The 16984-nt window shown below is 35.2% G+C and overlaps 2 protein-coding genes across 2 annotated transcripts in view; one reads left to right on the top strand and one right to left on the bottom strand.

The window, feature by feature from the left end:
• The window catches only part of epha4l (eph receptor A4, like), a 48768-nt gene extending 42286 nt beyond the window's left edge, over positions 1-6482 (top strand). The window contains exons 12-17 of the mRNA XM_051128975.1: positions 397-458; positions 2140-2349; positions 3155-3304; positions 3506-3699; positions 5075-5218; positions 5310-6482. Coding sequence (XP_050984932.1) covers positions 397-458; positions 2140-2349; positions 3155-3304; positions 3506-3699; positions 5075-5218; positions 5310-5424 — 875 coding nt within the window. The 3' untranslated portion in view covers positions 5425-6482. The remainder of the gene's footprint in view (positions 1-396; positions 459-2139; positions 2350-3154; positions 3305-3505; positions 3700-5074; positions 5219-5309) is intronic.
• A 681-nt stretch (positions 6483-7163) lies between these two features.
• LOC127177016 (NACHT, LRR and PYD domains-containing protein 12-like) lies at positions 7164-15678 on the bottom strand. Its single transcript, XM_051128969.1, has 14 exons — positions 15577-15678; positions 15028-15167; positions 14765-14878; positions 14429-14539; positions 13639-13749; positions 12818-12928; positions 11758-11829; positions 9912-11675; positions 9480-9650; positions 9296-9394; positions 9040-9213; positions 7688-7858; positions 7441-7614; positions 7164-7335 (listed from the first exon to the last, which is right to left on the bottom strand). Exons 2-14 carry the CDS (start codon positions 15066-15068, stop codon positions 7164-7166), a joined length of 3285 nt encoding a protein of 1094 aa, XP_050984926.1. The 5' UTR covers positions 15069-15167; positions 15577-15678.
• Positions 15679-16984: the final 1306 nt, after the last annotated feature.

Below are 16984 nucleotides of genomic sequence, written 5' to 3'. Positions count from 1 at the left end.
CAGACACCTATATTCAAAGTAATGTAAGAAGTGCTATAATCAGTGTTGCCAGGTCTGCTGTTTTCCCGTGGAATTGGGCTACTTTAACACTGTTGCCGCTGGTTGTTTTTCATGTCCACAGGTTGAAGCAACCCCAAAAACGTGATATTTATCCCCTGGAAAGCGAATTTTAGGTGAACTCTGCCAAAAAATGTTTATTTTACCCCGCGGAACATGATTTTTAACAGGGGACCCCCCCTTTGAGTAGTAATTGGGTGGGTTTTGTTGTGAAAACCTGGCAACCCTGGTTATAATACAAAACTCCATTATCGTTCAGACTAGATTTGTTGTATTTTCTCATAGAAACTTGAATTTATTATAATCTGTGGTTTTTCTTGTCTCAATTTGTGATTGCAGGCAAACCTGTTATGATTATCACTGAATACATGGAGAACGGCTCACTGGACATGTTTCTCAGAGTAAGATTGTGTTTCTGTGTGTTAACAGTGTCTACACTGAAATTAAATCTAGTAAAATAGTAAAACATCCATATAAACAAATATCCATACAGCTATTTCCAAAGTAGTAGTGAATTTTAGTGTTTTTGTTTTAGTGTAATAGATAAATAATAGAACAAATATTTTTTTGTTAATATATAGTGAATATATACATTTTTTTACTAAAACTAAACAAAAAAATCACATATATATATATATATAATTATTTTAATTCAAATGTTTAAATTATTATTTAAACATTTTTAAGTTGTTTTTATTTAATGATTATAATATATTGTTCTACAGTATTTTTTTTTTTTTTAAATATTGTATTACTTAAAGTTACGCCAATAAAGCTATTTTGAATGTATTTACAATTTTCTGTAAATGTATGTAAACTTTCCAGAAGTTTCCAAAAACTCTGAAAGCATTGCTACTACACTGACCGAAATTATAAATGCAACACTTTTGTTTTTGCCCCCATTTTTCATGAGCTGAACTCAAAGATCTAAGACTTTTTCTATGTACACAAAAGGCCTATTTCTCTCAAATATTGTTCACAAATCTGTCTAAATCTGTGTTAGTGAGCACTTCTCCTTTGCTGAGATAATCCATCCACCTCACAGGTGTGGCATATCAAGATGCTGATTAGACAGCATGATTATTGCACAGGTGTGCCTTAGGCTGGTTACAATAAGAATTTGGTAGTACATCCAACCGGCCTCACAACCGCAGACCACGTGTTCCCACACCAGCCCAGGACCTCCCAGGATCGTCTGAGACCAGCCACCCGGACAGCTGCTGCAACAGTCAGTTTGCATACCAAAGAATTTCTGCACAAACTGTCAGAAACCGCCTCAGGGAAGCTCATCTGCATGCTCGTCGTCCTCATTGGGGTCTCGACCTGACTGCAGCTCGTCGTCGTAACCGACTTGAGTGGGCAAATGCGCACATTCAATGGCGTCTGGCACTTTGGAGAGGTGTTCTCTTCACGGATGAATCCCGGTTTTCACTGTACAGGGCAGTTGGCAGACAGCATGTATGGCATCGTGTGGGTGAGCGGTTTGCTGATGTCAACGTTGTGAATCGCCCATGGTGGCGGTGGGGTTATGGTATGGGCAGGCGTATGTTATGGACAACGAACACAGGTGCATTTTATTGATGGCATTTTGAATGCACAGAGATCCTGTGGCCCATTGTTGTGCCATTCATCCACGATCATCACCTGATGTTGCAGCATGATAATGCACAGCCCCATGTTGCAAGGAGTCTTAGATCTTTGAGTTCAGCTCATAAAAATGGGGGTGAAAACAAAAGTGTTGCGTTTATAATTTTGGTCAGTGTAGCTGTTCTAGTTACAATACACTAAAATTCACTAGTACTTTTGAATAGCCATCGATGTAAAATGATGCTTTTTGGCTGCAAAACGGCGTAGTTAATGTCTTAACTGATCCATACTGACTAGTTAAAATCTGTCCCTTTGGACAAGCAGCTAAGTTAGTTTTGATTCATTACATGTTGTTCTTGATAAAAGGACACAGTGTAAGCTAAACTGGAATTTTTCTCCGTCCCAAATGATTTACGAGCACAATCACGATTAAAGCAACTTTGATTCCTGTCAAGATGTCATTAATCAGGACTGATGTGTTCCTTCCTCTTTCAGAAGAATGACGGCCGCTTCACTGTTATTCAGCTGGTGGGCATCCTGAGAGGAATTGCGTCCGGAATGAAATATCTATCCGACATGAGTTACGTTCACAGGGATCTGGCAGCACGGAACATCCTGGTGAACAGCAACCTGGTGTGCAAAGTCTCTGATTTTGGGATGTCCAGAGTTCTTGAAGACGAGCCAGAAGGAGCGTATACTACCAGGGTAAGAGTGTGTGTATGTTTTTACATGTATTTATATACAATATTACATTAATATTTTCATATATACAATGAAGTAACTAATATTTTTGACATAGTGGCCTTTTTTTTTGTTTATTTTTGAAACAGAACAATTAAATGTAGGAAAAACACAAGCTGCTTAACCAAAAGTGGCATTTTCAGTGTCATTTTTTTATCATTAATATAATATTATAGTTAATATATTTTATGAACATTTTGAATTTGTTTTTATTTTAGTGTAAGTTTTAGTCATTTTGTTTTTTATTAGTTTTTTTTTTTTAAGATTTTATTCTTTTATTTTTGTTATTTATTATATTCATTTTATTATTTTAGTTTTTAGTTTATTTTCAGTTTTAGTAATTTGAGTGCTTAAATTTAATTTTGAAATTTTATTTTAGTTAACAAATATGTAGAGAGAGAGGGTTTTTTTTTCAGTTTTAGTAGAATTAGATGTTATAATTTTTAATGAATATTTTGAATTTGTTTTTAGTTTATTTTTCTGTTTTTATTTTAGTGTGAGCTTTAGTCATTTTGTTGTTTTATTCATTTTATTAAAGGTCTATTTAATTTTATTATTTTATTTTTATTATTTTTTATATTCATTTTATTATTTCATTATTTTATTTTTTAGTTTATATATTCGGTTTTAACAATTTTAGTACTTGAACTAAATAATGTAAAAAAAAATGTCTTACTGTTCAAAAACTTTTGACTGGTATACATAGATAGATAGATAGATAGATAGATTAGATGTTATTATTTCAATGACATGAACCTGTCAATCACAGGGAGGGAAGATCCCAATCCGCTGGACGGCTCCAGAAGCCATCACATACAGGAAATTCACCTCAGCCAGTGACGTGTGGAGTTACGGCATTGTCATGTGGGAAGTGATGTCATACGGTGAACGACCATACTGGGACATGAGCAACCAGGATGTAAGTGGCACTACATCACAAATCTAATTAATTACATGTGCTTTTCATGCCTTCAGCATTGGTGTTCCCATGCTACGCTTTCCAGAAATGCATGCAAAGTATTAATACTAGGCTATTGTGTGCCCTGCCAAGTTATACAAACGGTCTGAATGCCGTAGTTCAGCAAGATCAGCCGTTCATTTCCTCTCCCCTGTTTCCTAGGTGATAAAGGCAATAGAGGAAGGCTACCGGTTGCCGCCGCCCATGGAGTGTCCGCTGGCTCTGCATCAGCTCATGCTGGAGTGCTGGATGAGGGAACGGGCGGACAGACCCAAATTCAGCCAGATTGTCAACATGCTGGACAAACTCATACGCAATCCTGCCACGCTCAAGAGAACGGCGGGAGACGCCAGCAGGTGAACATGCACGCTTGCAGATACTCACACAGAGATTTCCATTCACATTTTGTTATTGCTGTTTGGGTATATTTTGGTACAAAATATGTGTTTGGCATTTGTAGATGATACTTAAAAAAATCCTTTTTTCCCACTTTTGAACATTTTAGGTTTTTCTATTCTTCTGAGGGACATTTTTAGAAATGTAATCTGTAACCTTAAGGCTTGCAAAATACTTACATTTCAAAATGCTCAATTTTATCTGAGATTGTGTTCTAGAATGCATTTTAGTAATGTGACAAATGTGACAGTGAAGACATTTAATAATATTAGAAAAAAATGTATTTCAAATTAATGCTGTTCTTTCATTAATTGAAATTCTTAGAAAATGCAAAAAAGAACGTTTCAACAAAAAATATTAAGCAGCACAACTGTTTTCAACATTAAAATAAGAAATGTTGTAAGAAATAAGAGACAGCAAATCAGCATATATTTTAGAATATATTGAAATAGAAAACAGCTATGTTAAATTGAAATTTTATGTTTATGAAAATTTTATGTTTTTTACTGTTGTTACTGTCTTTTTAATTAAATAAATGCAGTCTTGAGCATGACAGTTTTTTTTATATTTGCATATAAAACATTTAAAAGTTTAATCCGGTTTTGCTCTCCCTTTCTTTATAAAAGAAAAAACAAGAACATACATGCAAACATACAACACGCCATATATAATAACTACCAGTCAAAAGTTATTGAACAGTAGGATTTTCAATGTTTTCTTTATTGAAGAAGAAGAAGAAGAAGAAGAATTCTATTCTGCTCACCAAGCCTGCATTTATTTGGTACAAAGTATAGAAATTAATACTTTTATTTACCAAGGATGCTTTAAATTGATCAAAAATGATGATAAAGACAATCATAATGTTACAAAAGAGTTCTATTTTAAATAAATGTTGTTTTTCTGAACTTTCTATTCATCAAAGAAACCTAAACAAATTATTTTCGGCTGTTTTCAACATAGTAATAATAAATGTTTTTTCAGCAGCAAATCAGAATATTAGAATCATTTCTGAAGGATCATGTGACTGAAGTAATGATGCTAAAAATTCAGCTTTGAAATCACAGGAATAAAGATTACATTACATTTCACAAAACTAAAATATTTCACAATTTTACAGGTTTCTTTGGATCAAATAAATGCAGGCTTGGTGAGCAGAAGAGACTTTAAAAATCATTAAAAAACCAACTGTTCAAAAACTTTTGCCTGGTAGTGTAGATAGATAGATAGATAGATAGATGGATAGATAGACAAAAAAAACTGTACACATAACAATTCTGTTCTGACAAGTTCATTTTCTCTGGGTTAAAATGTTTTCTCTGATGTTGTCGTCCTCAGGCCCCACCCCTCCACGCTTCACCACGCCCCCTCTTTGGGTTCTGTGGACGAATGGCTGAGAATCATCGGACTTGAGCAATACAGAGAAAACTTCAGCTCCGCAGGATTCTGCAGCTTAGAGAGCGTCTTACCCATGAGTCACGAGTGAGCATCACTTTAACACATTACACACCCCATTACACATCCTGATGAGCTTGAAAATGACTTTCGCTTACCAAAACTCCCTCTTTCACAGGGATTTGGCCAAAATGGGAATCTCATGCAGCGCACATCAGAGGAAGATCCTGAGCAGCGTGCAGGAATTACTGTCTGGAATGCATCACAGACAAGATGCAAAGGTTCCTGTCTGATCTGTGACGAGGAGAAAAAACAATGCATCATGTTGGTTAATGATGTGAATATTTCACATCACTCTTGCACTTTAATGGAATATGAACGGTATGAAGAACGAATGAGCTGAAATGCACTTTTCTGGGCCGCTTTGTGCTTCTAGAAGAATTTACTTCAAGTTCAAGGATTTTAAACTGGCATTTTGCCGACAATTAAAATGACTTAATGCGTCTCTCCGGATGAGATGTTTCTGGCCCTGTTGTTCCAGGCGGTGAGGCAGTATTTTTTGACAGGAGAAAGTTTGGGAAGTGTCCTCCTTCTGTAAGTGGAAAGAACTGTTTGGACTAAGTGCAAACAGACTACGGCGCTTTTCACCTCAGGATCTTTTCAGGACGGCCGCTCGTCATCAGCAGGAAGGAATTGTTCCCTGTGGATCAGATTTGAACATTATATTCAAACGGATCTTTCGCCTCGGGAGATTTTGAGCCTTTGTAAACGAAACTAACAGAGCTTTTGGATGGTGTGTGTTTATTTTATGAAGGCCAGATGGAAGTTTCGGAGGCATTGCTGAATGGAAAATTATATTGCTTTATTTGCTGAAAAAAATAAATAAAATAAAGGGAATGAGGAGATAGATCCAGATAAGATTTAGTCTTAAGTTACTCATGTTCCATGTATCCAACCTTTGCATTTTTAAGTAGCAAAATAAAAGACTCAGTCTTTCCTATTTTCTTTGTAAATCTTGTTTCTTTCTCTCCTTTCGATTTCTAAATAAATAAACGCAAACAGCTAAATCTGTGTATAATTTGATAAAATGTTTGAAACTGCTGAATTGAGTCATTGCAAGAATTTCATAGTCACAGATATATTTTTTAAAACTTTTTTTCACTGTACATAATCTAGGATTTTGTATGTACATAGTTTTTAATTGTTTTTCTTCATGATGTACATAATACCATTTCCATGTACAGCTTCTGAGTTCCCTCATTTCCTTCCTTTTTTCCTTACGTGTTAACGGAATGTATTTCATTTTGACAGTGAGCGTAATATTAAGTTGGCGGTAAATTTAACGTAGTAAAACAGCAGGACATTTAAGAAGGTTCGGTAACAGGTTGAGGAGTCCTTTAATTTCACAGTTTCTGTATTTCCACCTTTAGGTGCACCTAACTTATGAGCTTTATTTATGATCTTTTGTATCTAGTTCATAAAATAAAATTTCAAAGAAATTGTTTGCAGTTGTCATTTTACATTATCTACATTATTCAGTTCAGTTATTAGGATTAACCCCTTGAGATATACCATCTTGTTTTCGAGGGGGTCCCAAAATACAATGCAATACAATCACAACATAAAACAAACAAACAAACAAAAAAACACAAATTAATAATACATCTTTAAACAACACTAAACGCAAACGATAATAATAAAAAAAGCACCACACAAAATGTATTATCTAGCCATTAAAAGCTAGAAACGAATATACAACAAAACCTAATACAAAACACACTGATCTGTGAATCAAATTACAATATACATTAAAAAAATACCATTTTGAATAATAACATGTACAAACCAGAGCAAACCATGAAAACAAAGTTTGCTTAAAAATCTTAAATGATGTAATAGTTTGAATATAAGCAGGTAAATTGTTCCAGTCAATAGGGGCTTTAAACATAAAAGCTTCATGTTACTCTTCATACAGCTTGCAATGCTATTGATACTAATGCATCATAAGAGCTGTCCCGCATTTGTTTTAGAATTATTTCTTCAATTTATGTGATGATGTGTCCAGTATCATGGAGAGCACATTCAAGTCTGATTCTTCCAGATCATTCTCAAGAAGATCAAATTCTTTCAGGTGGGATGGATTTGATTTCAAAGCTTTGGTCAGTGCTGTCACACCTTCATGTGTTACATTACAGTTGGACAACCTAAAGAGAGCAGAGCGGATTTTCATAAAGTGGAAAATGTAACAAATAATGGTATATAAATGGTTTAGTTTGTGTGAAAATCTGATTTGGTCATACAACTTTTACCTCAGCTTCTCTAGTTTACAGTAAGTATTTTGTAGTCCGACACAGAGCTTCTTCATGCCTGAATCTTGTAGATCATTAATGCTCAGATCCAGATCTGTCAGACTGCAGGTCTTTGAGCCGAGAGCTGAAGCCAAAGCGGTGCAACTTTTCTCAGTGATTCCACATTTGTCCAACCTGAGACAGAGATAAATTGAAACATATGCTTTTTTCCCCCAACTTTGTCAAAAACTATTATACACTGTTGTACCTCAGTGTTTTCAGTCTACAGTGTGGATGATGAAGAACAGCAGACAGCAGCTCTACTCCCTGATCTCCAGGTTTGTTGTTGCCCAAATCCAGCTCTTTCAGCTGAGAGTTTGACCTCAGTGCTAAAGCTAGAGACTCAAAGCCCTCTGCTTTGATTTTGCAAGTTGAAAGTCTATAAATAGTAAAGAAAGTTATTAATTATACAAATTACAGTAAACATGACTTTAGATGAAAATTTCACGTACAAAAGTGATTTAAATGCAAACCTCAAAACAATATCATAGCTAAACTTTTCTTATGAAAAATTTAAATTTCAGTGTGGGTTATTTTTTAAGTCATTACTGAGTGAAAATCAGCTGTTTTTAGACAAAATTGTATATTTTACAGAAGACGATAATTAGTTCATAATTACTTAAATTTAATTTTGTTCCTCACATAAAGTTATCGTGTGGCTCCGGCAGACTTGAAATATTGCCTAGTAGTCATATGGAGAACTTCTATTAAACATTTTTTGGCGTGGCTTTTAAAATAAACACCATTGTCATTTGTTATGTAACGTTAATTTCTCCTCAGTGAAATCTCGTTTTGCAGTTTGCTGAAGAAAGAAACTTGCATCATGACGACATGGGGGTGAGTAAATAATTTTCATTTATGAGTGAATTATTACCTTTAAGTCAACATGGATTCAAAAGTCACAGCTTGTACTTTTTTAATATATTTTCATTGTATCATTTTAAAGATTTTTCCTTATAATCCTTGTTCAAAAATAATAATAATGTGCTTTACCGCTGAAACAACGTCCCTTTTCGATTGACAACACCAAAACCACATTTTTATTATCAAATAAAAACCTGTCATATAGTGACTTTACTTATTTTTAATGAATTCCAGATGGATAAAGTTCAACCTTAGTTTTCGTACTGAATATCGTGGTTCAGTAGAAAATTTTTGTTGATTTATAGTGACAAATGGAAGGGTTGCAAGTTAGCTATATACAGAAAAAAAGGGTCAAATTTGCACCTTTTGGGGTACAACAGCTTGTCACTGAAGCAGTACCCTTAAAAGGACACCTTTGTACCTTTTTTAACCTCTGATATGCACATATTAATACCTTGGACTAGTAATATCTATCCTTAAGGTACTAATATGTACCTATTAGGGATATAAAAATAAAAGGTACAAAGATGTCCTTTTAAGGGTAATGCTCCAGTGACAAGCTGTTGTACAAAATGTACAGTTCTGGCCCCTTTTTTCTATAATGCAGTTATTCTCTGCCTTGAGTTTATTGTTTAACAGTTTTTAAGTGAATCATTTAGATACATTTTATTATAGCTAATTTAGTTTATCACTTACTTTAGTGTTTCCAATGCACACTGAGTTTTCACCAGAGCAGCACAGAGATGTTTCACTCCAGAGTCTCCTATGTCGTTCCAGCTCAAGTCCAGCACTTTTAGATGTGAAGGGTTTAAACTCAAAGCTGAGCTCAGGAAATCACAGCCTGCTTCTGTTACTCCACAGTTCTTTAGACTACAGAGAGAAGAGTTAATATAGTCTAATTTCACTTGTAATCCTGAATATACAATATCTGAAGCTTAGAGAAGAAACCTACTTAAGTGTTTCCAGCCTACACTTTTTGTCCTCTAGTCCAGCAGTAGGAAGAACGACAAAAACAAGGTCAGGATTACAATCGTCAGAACCCAGGCTCCTCCTGACAATATATTTATATGTTTGATTAAAATCTTTACATGTAAGCAGGGGTTATACAGATGTTTTGCTTAAATTAACACTCATACACTATTTGTTTTAAGTTGTAGCGTGATCTTTTCAATCCAATACAGAGTATTTCTACTCCTGAGTCCTGCAGGTTGTTGTGGCTCAGGTCCAGCTCTCTGAGATTGGATATTGATGGAAGAACAGCAGAAAGCATCGCACATCCTTTTTCTGTAATATTACAGTCATGCATCCTGCCAACACATGTAGATTATTTACAGAACTCAGTTAGATACTTTTTACTGTTTAAATAGTGGTAGGTACTGTTGCACCAAGTATAAATAACAACAAATATAATTTGATTTACACTAAGTGCAAATAGTAATAGATGCCCTTTAGTGTAAATAGAAGTAATTGTAGTAGTAGTTAACTAGTTCCACTAACTGTAGATAGAAACAGACTGTTTTTTTAATCTATTTAACTTCATATCGTTGACTTTATGTAAATGTCCTCACCATATCTTTTTCGACAACTTGATCACAGGAAGCAGCCAGAACACGGCCGTGTCTGATCTTCCATATTTACCAAGTTCAAACACATTGAACTTCTCATTTGATGTCAGTAGGATGTACACTAAAGCCGACCACTGATGAGGGAACAAAGTGTCACTGTTTGTTTTCCCAGAGGTCAGGTAGTTTTGGATTTCAGTAATGAGGGAATGATCATTGAGTTCATTTAGACAGTGGAACAAAACAAAAGCCATTTCTGAGCAAGGAATTGTTTTTATCTTTTGCTTGAGATACTCAATAGTTTTCTCTCTTTCCAGGGAGCTGTCTGTCTTCTTCACCAAAAGCCCTTTTAGGAGGCTGTGATTTGACTCCAGTGAAAGTCCCATGAGGAAGCGAAGGAAAAGATCAAGATATCCTTTCATACTTTGTAGATTTTTTTCCACAGCACACTTGTGTAAACTCAGCATTGTCACTGGTGCTCCAGATTCATGTGCTTCAAGCACATTTATTCTGCTGTTGTAGAAGGAGAGGTGAACATATAGAGCTGCTAGATGTTCCTGAATGCTCAGATGAACAAAGCAAAAGACTTTCCCCTGATACAAGCCAGACTCTTCTCTGAAGATCTGAGTGCACAATCCTGAGTACACTGATGCTTCTGTCACATCAATGCCACACTCTCTCAGGTCTTCCTCATAGAAGATCAGGTTGCCTCTATCCAGTTGCTCATATGCCAGTTTCCCTAACTTAAAAATCATCTCTTTGTCTTTGCTCTTCTTCTCATTGTACTTTGTGTCTTTGATGCTAATCTGTGCCATCAGGAAGTGTGTGTACATTTGAGTGAGAGTCTTGGGAATCTCTCCACTCTCTGCTTGACTCAACATCTTCTCTAGAACAGTGGCTGAGATCCAGCAGAACACTGGGATGTGGCACATGATGTAGAGGCTCCTTGATGACTTCAGGTGTGAGATGATTCTATTGGCGAGACTCTGATTACTGATTCTCTTCCTGAAGTATTCCTCCTTCTGTGGATCATTGAAGCCTCGTACCTCTGTCACTCGATGGACACACTCAGAGGGGACGAGATCAGCTGCTGCTGGTCTGGAGGTGATCCAGATGAGAGCAGAGGGAAGCAGATTCCCCACAATCAGGTTCGTCAGCAGCACGTCCACTAAGTTTGATTCATATACATCACACATCCTCACATCGCTCTGAAAATCCAGAGACAGTCGACACTCATCCAGACCATCAAAAATGAACAACACTTTATATGTGTCACTGGATATTTTCATTTCTTTTGTTTCAGGGAAAAAGACATAAAGAAGATCTGAAAGACTGAGTGTTTTGCCCTTCATCAGATTGAGCTCTCTAAAAGGAAGTGGAAATACAAGCTGGATGTCCTGATTCTCTTTCCCTTCAGCCCAGTCCAGGATGAACTTCTGCACAGAGACTGTTTTTCCAATGCCAGCGACTCCCTTTGTCAGCACAGTTCTGATGGGTTTGTCTTGTTCAGGTAAAGGTCTAAAGGTGTCACTGCATTTGATTGCCATTGTTGCTCCTGCTGCAGCCCTCAAATATTTTTCTATCCTTTTAACTTCATGTTCATTGCTGATCTCTCCATTCCCTCCCTCTGTGATGTAGAGCTCTGTGTAGATCTGGTTTAGGAGTGTTGAGTTTCCTTGCTTTGTAAATCCTTCAAAAATGTACAGATCCTTCTTTTTTATTTCTGATTTTAATCTTTGAACCTTGGCTTCAACCGTTTCTGAATCAAATCTGTTGAAAACATGTTTATTTGTAGCAACAACTATGCACAGATTCAGACACTATAATTGAGTGTTGATGCATTTTAGCCTACTGATATTCCATGATTCTTCCAGGAGAGTTGCAAGTCTTCTCTGCATCTTGATGTGATTTACTGTGTAAATCCCTTTTAGACAAAACAATAGTTTGTTAGTACTAGAAACTGTGCCAATGTTAACACTTTCATACCTCACCAACATTCAGAGGAGACAACAGTGTTTCTCATGCATTGATTTATTTGTCTTACTTCCGCATTAAAGAATAAGGTGGATAATTTCTGATAAAGCAGAGTTTATGACACTGATCTTTATATTGACACTGATGTTATATATAGATCAGTGGTTTTGAGCTCAGGGTTGCTTTGTTTACAGTTGTTTAATATTTATATATCACACAGAATCTGTTTTTGGAAAACACAAGATGGAATTTGGGAAAAAACGTGCAGTCTCTTCTTTTAAAGTCCTGGGACACCATGTCATGCTCGAGACACTGCAAAATACGCAAGCGCAAAGGTAGTGCAGCGGAGTGGAAAAGCGTGTGAAAAACTCTTAACGTGGCTAAATGCTCTAAAACAACAACCAGGAAAAATCCATTTTCTTTAACATTTCACTTGTCATAAACACTGTACTTCCAAGATAACAGCACCATAACTGGATATTTTTACGCTTAAGATGGCTTATGCATTTAGACAGTGATATTCAAAGATTGAACTGGGTTGCAGAAGATCCCAATGCAACGCGCAAAGTTTTACGTTAAGCGTTTACCTTCCAGTGTAAAAAGTGAGAGCTTTTTCTATCTGTTCTTACCCTTAAATTGAGTTTCGCCTCCACGTTCATAGACTAAATATTTATTTGTGCAAGAATTTTGGTACACCACTGATATTCACAGAGTGATCAAAGAAATTGGCGTATCTAGTCTTTGAAGAAAATCCTGACAGCTTGGAATTATGGTGAATTTTGGTCTAGAGTGATATATAAGTCACACAAATTTCTTTTTGGCTGTGGCTTTGCCATGAAACTAAACGATCTAAGTCATATATGAGCAAAAAAAAAAAAAAAAATGGATTTAGGCCATATTTTCTTGCAGTGTGAACAGTGTGAAGTTATTATCATTACCTTTTTACCATCGGAGCTGATCCATTTTTCAGTTGAATTGGTATTTGCTTTGATCGGTCACTCTTCATGGATAAAATACTCGGGCCTGAAGAGTCTGATTTCTCCTCCAAACTGCAATAGGAAACATAATTTTGTGTTATGGTATTTCTTATGTTATGTCACACATGCACACTGAACGCAAGTGAATCTGATCCCTCCTGATCAAAACTGCCAGATGCAACATTTTTTAAATTATTTATAATATTCTATATAAGACTGAAAGTCAGTGGAATTGGAAATTACATGTAATTGTTACAATGTAATCACACAATGCTAGTGCATGTGTGTACTGTACATGGCAGCAGTACAATTTACCCTTGATACAATGAAGAATCTTTGTCTTGTAACCGATCTTTAGCGCTTATTTCCGATTTATTGCTCAGATTTTTTGTATGGCAGTTCACATTATAATTTTTAAATGTGGCTAATGTCAGATTTTTAGTGTGATTGAATGACTAGTAATGAAGTACAGTAATAATATTGCTTTTTGCAATAATAATTCTAATAATTCTTCTACAATGTTATGAACTTAACATCTTTTCTTTAACATTTCACTTGCCATAACAACTGATAAAAGATAATAGCATCATAATGGAAGTGCATATTTTGACAAATGTCAATCTAGTGATATAAAAGTCACACAAATTTCTTTTTGGCTGTGGCTTTGTCATGAAACTAAACGATCTAAGTCATATATGAGCAAAAAACAAAAAAAAACAAAAAAAATCGGATTTAGGCCACATTTTCTTGCAGTGTGAACAGTGTGAAGTTATTATCATTACCATTTATCCAACGGAGCTGATCCATTTTTCAGTTGAATTGGTATTTGCATTGATCGGTCACTCTTCATGGACAAAACACTAGGACCAGAAGAGTCTGATTTCTCTGCCAAACTGCAATAGAAAACAATTTTGTGTTATGCTATTTCTTATGTTTATGTCACATATGCACACTGAGCGCAAGTGAATCTGATCCCTCCTGATCAAAACTGCCAGATGCAACATTTTTTCAATTGTCTATAATATTCTATATAAGACTGAAAGTCAGTGGAATTGGAAATTACATGTAATTGTTACAATGTAATCACACGATGCTAGTGCACATGTGTACTGTACATGGCGGCAGTACAATTTACCCTTGATACAATGAAGAATCTTTGTCTTTTAACCAATTTTTAGTGCTTATTTCCAATTTATTGCTCAGATTTTTTTGTATGGCAGTTCACATTATAATTTTTAAATGTGGCTAATGTCGGATTCAGTGTGAATGAATGACTAGTAACGAATTACAGTAATAATATTGCTTTTTGCAGTAACTAATAATTCTTCTGCAATGTTATAAACTTAACATATTTTCTTTAGAATTTCACTTGCCATAAAAACTGTACTGCTAAGATAATAGCACCATAATGGAAGTGGATATTTTGACAAATGTCAATCTAGTGATATAAAAGTTCTTTTTGGCTCTAGCTTTGTCATGAAACTAAACATTTTGAATCACATATGAGCAAAAAATGTCAGATTTGGACCACGTTTTCTCGCAGTGTGAACTGTGTGAAGTTATTATCATTACCTTTTTTCCATCGGAACTGATCCGTTTTTCAGTTGAATTGGTATTTGCATTGATCTGTCACTCTTCATGGACAAAACACTAGGACCAGAAGAGTATGATTTCTCCTCCAAACTGCAACGGGAAACATAATTTTATGTTACGCTATGCTTTACATTTTTTGCCACAAATGCTAATTAAACAACCTGTAAAATTCCTTGCTTTTCTGTTGTTATAAATAAGAAGTAGACCAAGGAAGTAGCAACTAATTTGGATTACATATTCATTGTAATTACAATAAAATAAAGATGTTAGTTTGATGACCACTTGTTTAGTTTGAAATGATAGAAAAAGGAGTACCTTAGATGTGGTAGATGTGTTTTATTTCTTAACTGAATTGGCATTTGCATTGATCGGTCGCTTTTCATAGACAAAACACTGGGTGAAGGTGAATCTGATCCTTCCTGATCAAAACTGTCAGATGCAACATTTTCAATATTATTTATTCTATATTATATTGTATATAAGATTAAAAGACAGTGCAATTGGAAATGACATGTATTTAATGCAGTGTTTACAATGTCTATCCTAGTGCACATGTATATGACAGCAGTACAATTTACCCTTGATACAATGAAGAGTTTTTGTCTTTTAACTGATCCATTGCTCTTTATGGACACAGTGGGTTCTGTTGGCACAGTTTGTTTATTTTTCATTAGGCAAATAATCCTTTTGTTGTTGAGCATTTTTGCTACATGAAGTGCTGGAAATGTGAAAGAGAAACAGATCATGCATGTAAGCTGTCTTTAAGCACTGGTTTTACTAGTTTTTCCTCATCTGTTGATCTAAGTGTAATCTACAGTAAGTGAACTGCTTTTGAAAACATTGTGAAGCATTAAATACCTGACATTGACTAATCCAGTATACAGATATATTTTGTAATCATTTAATAGGATGCATATTACTCCCTGGGGGAATGATTAAGATTACTATGTTTTTTTTAGTTTATTCAACATTGTATAAAGATTCTGCAAATAATATGATTGAACACACAATTTTTCTCTAAATCATCGGATGTACTTTAGCTCAAACTCAAAGATTCATCTTGCCTGTGATCTATAGATATATATTTTGATATATCACTGTTTCATATGTCTCAGCAGTGCACTCACCATGTATCTTTAGAATTTTCGCCAGCTGAAAAGAATGTTTTCACCAGAATGTTTTCTGTTTTCTCCACAATCACAGTACCTGCTTTTCAGTGGTGTTGCGAGCGAATTGTGATGTTAAGGAAGTTGGCAATGGTTTAATCTCAGATGTCACGCCTACAAACCATGTGATGCATACTGCACACTGCACAACTGGAAAGCACTTTCTCATGGTGGGCAATATGGCAAATATGTTATCAACTTACATCAATATCTTCTTACAATTCAATACAATTGTTACAATTCCATTTCATATTGGTTTTTAAGACTGTTTTGCAAGTCACTGAGCAGTAAAAACTAGGCCCTACAACTAAGTATAAGTTAACAAATGTTTGTGTATATTTGACCGTAGGCATGCAACCAGTCCGTGATCTACTCTTTAATGGCTTATTTTGCCTTAATAACTAATTTTAATATCAACCACATCACTATTTACTTTCTTATACATCCATGTTTTTTTTATTACTCTCATGTATTAATAACTAAAAGTCCTGCCAACAGAGGGATGCACAGATATAGTTACATACGGACACACACTGCCGTTCAGCGTGTTTGGGATCAGTAATATTTTTGTTTTTTAAAGAAGGCTTTTCTGCTTATCAAGACTGTGTGTATTTGCTTAAAAATACAGAAAAAACAGTAATATTGTGAAATATTCTGATTTAAAGTAGTGATTTACTATTTTAATATACTTTAAAATAGAATTTATTTCTGTGATGCAAAGCTGAATTTTCAGCATCCAGTCTTGAATGTCACATGATCCTTCAGAAATCATTCTAATATGCTGATTATTTATCAGTTTTGGAAACAGTAAAGCTGCTTAATATTTTGTGATACTTTTTTAGGATTGCAATCTTTTGTAAAACATTGAGCGCAGGTGAGTTTAGTTTAGATGGTTTACAATCAATTAACAGTCTACTTGTATTATATGTCAGTGGACATAAAAATGTATACACTAATTCATATACCAGTACTGTAAGTATCAAATATGTTGTCTCACCCGTTTAGTCCACTGAAGGTATACAGAAATCAGTATCATTTTTAGGGACAAAGGCAGTGGCCTATAGTCTCAGCCTCAGATGTCACACCCACTAACCATCTGATGCTTGTCGCACACAAATATGGGAAAGCACCTTCTTGATGTAACAAGTGCTAATCTAATTGGCTGGTTTTGCACAACGTCCCTGAATAAGGGCACACCAGGCACATTAGTCTGCCTGAAAACAGTCATGTTTACATGGTAGAAGCTTTTGAGAATGAAAAGTCACTGGATTCGGCTGAATCTGAATTTTAAAATCTTTGAAGGATATTTAGTGTTTGTGTTTGCATTTATTAACAAGTAGACTAGATGTCCACCATTATTTGAATGATT

Source organism: Labeo rohita, chromosome 15, assembly GCF_022985175.1.
Source record: "Labeo rohita strain BAU-BD-2019 chromosome 15, IGBB_LRoh.1.0, whole genome shotgun sequence".
In the NCBI taxonomy this organism is placed as follows: domain Eukaryota; kingdom Metazoa; phylum Chordata; class Actinopteri; order Cypriniformes; family Cyprinidae; genus Labeo; species Labeo rohita.
Note: the sequence above shows the minus strand (reverse complement) of the source record. Positions and strands in the feature narration are given on the sequence as shown.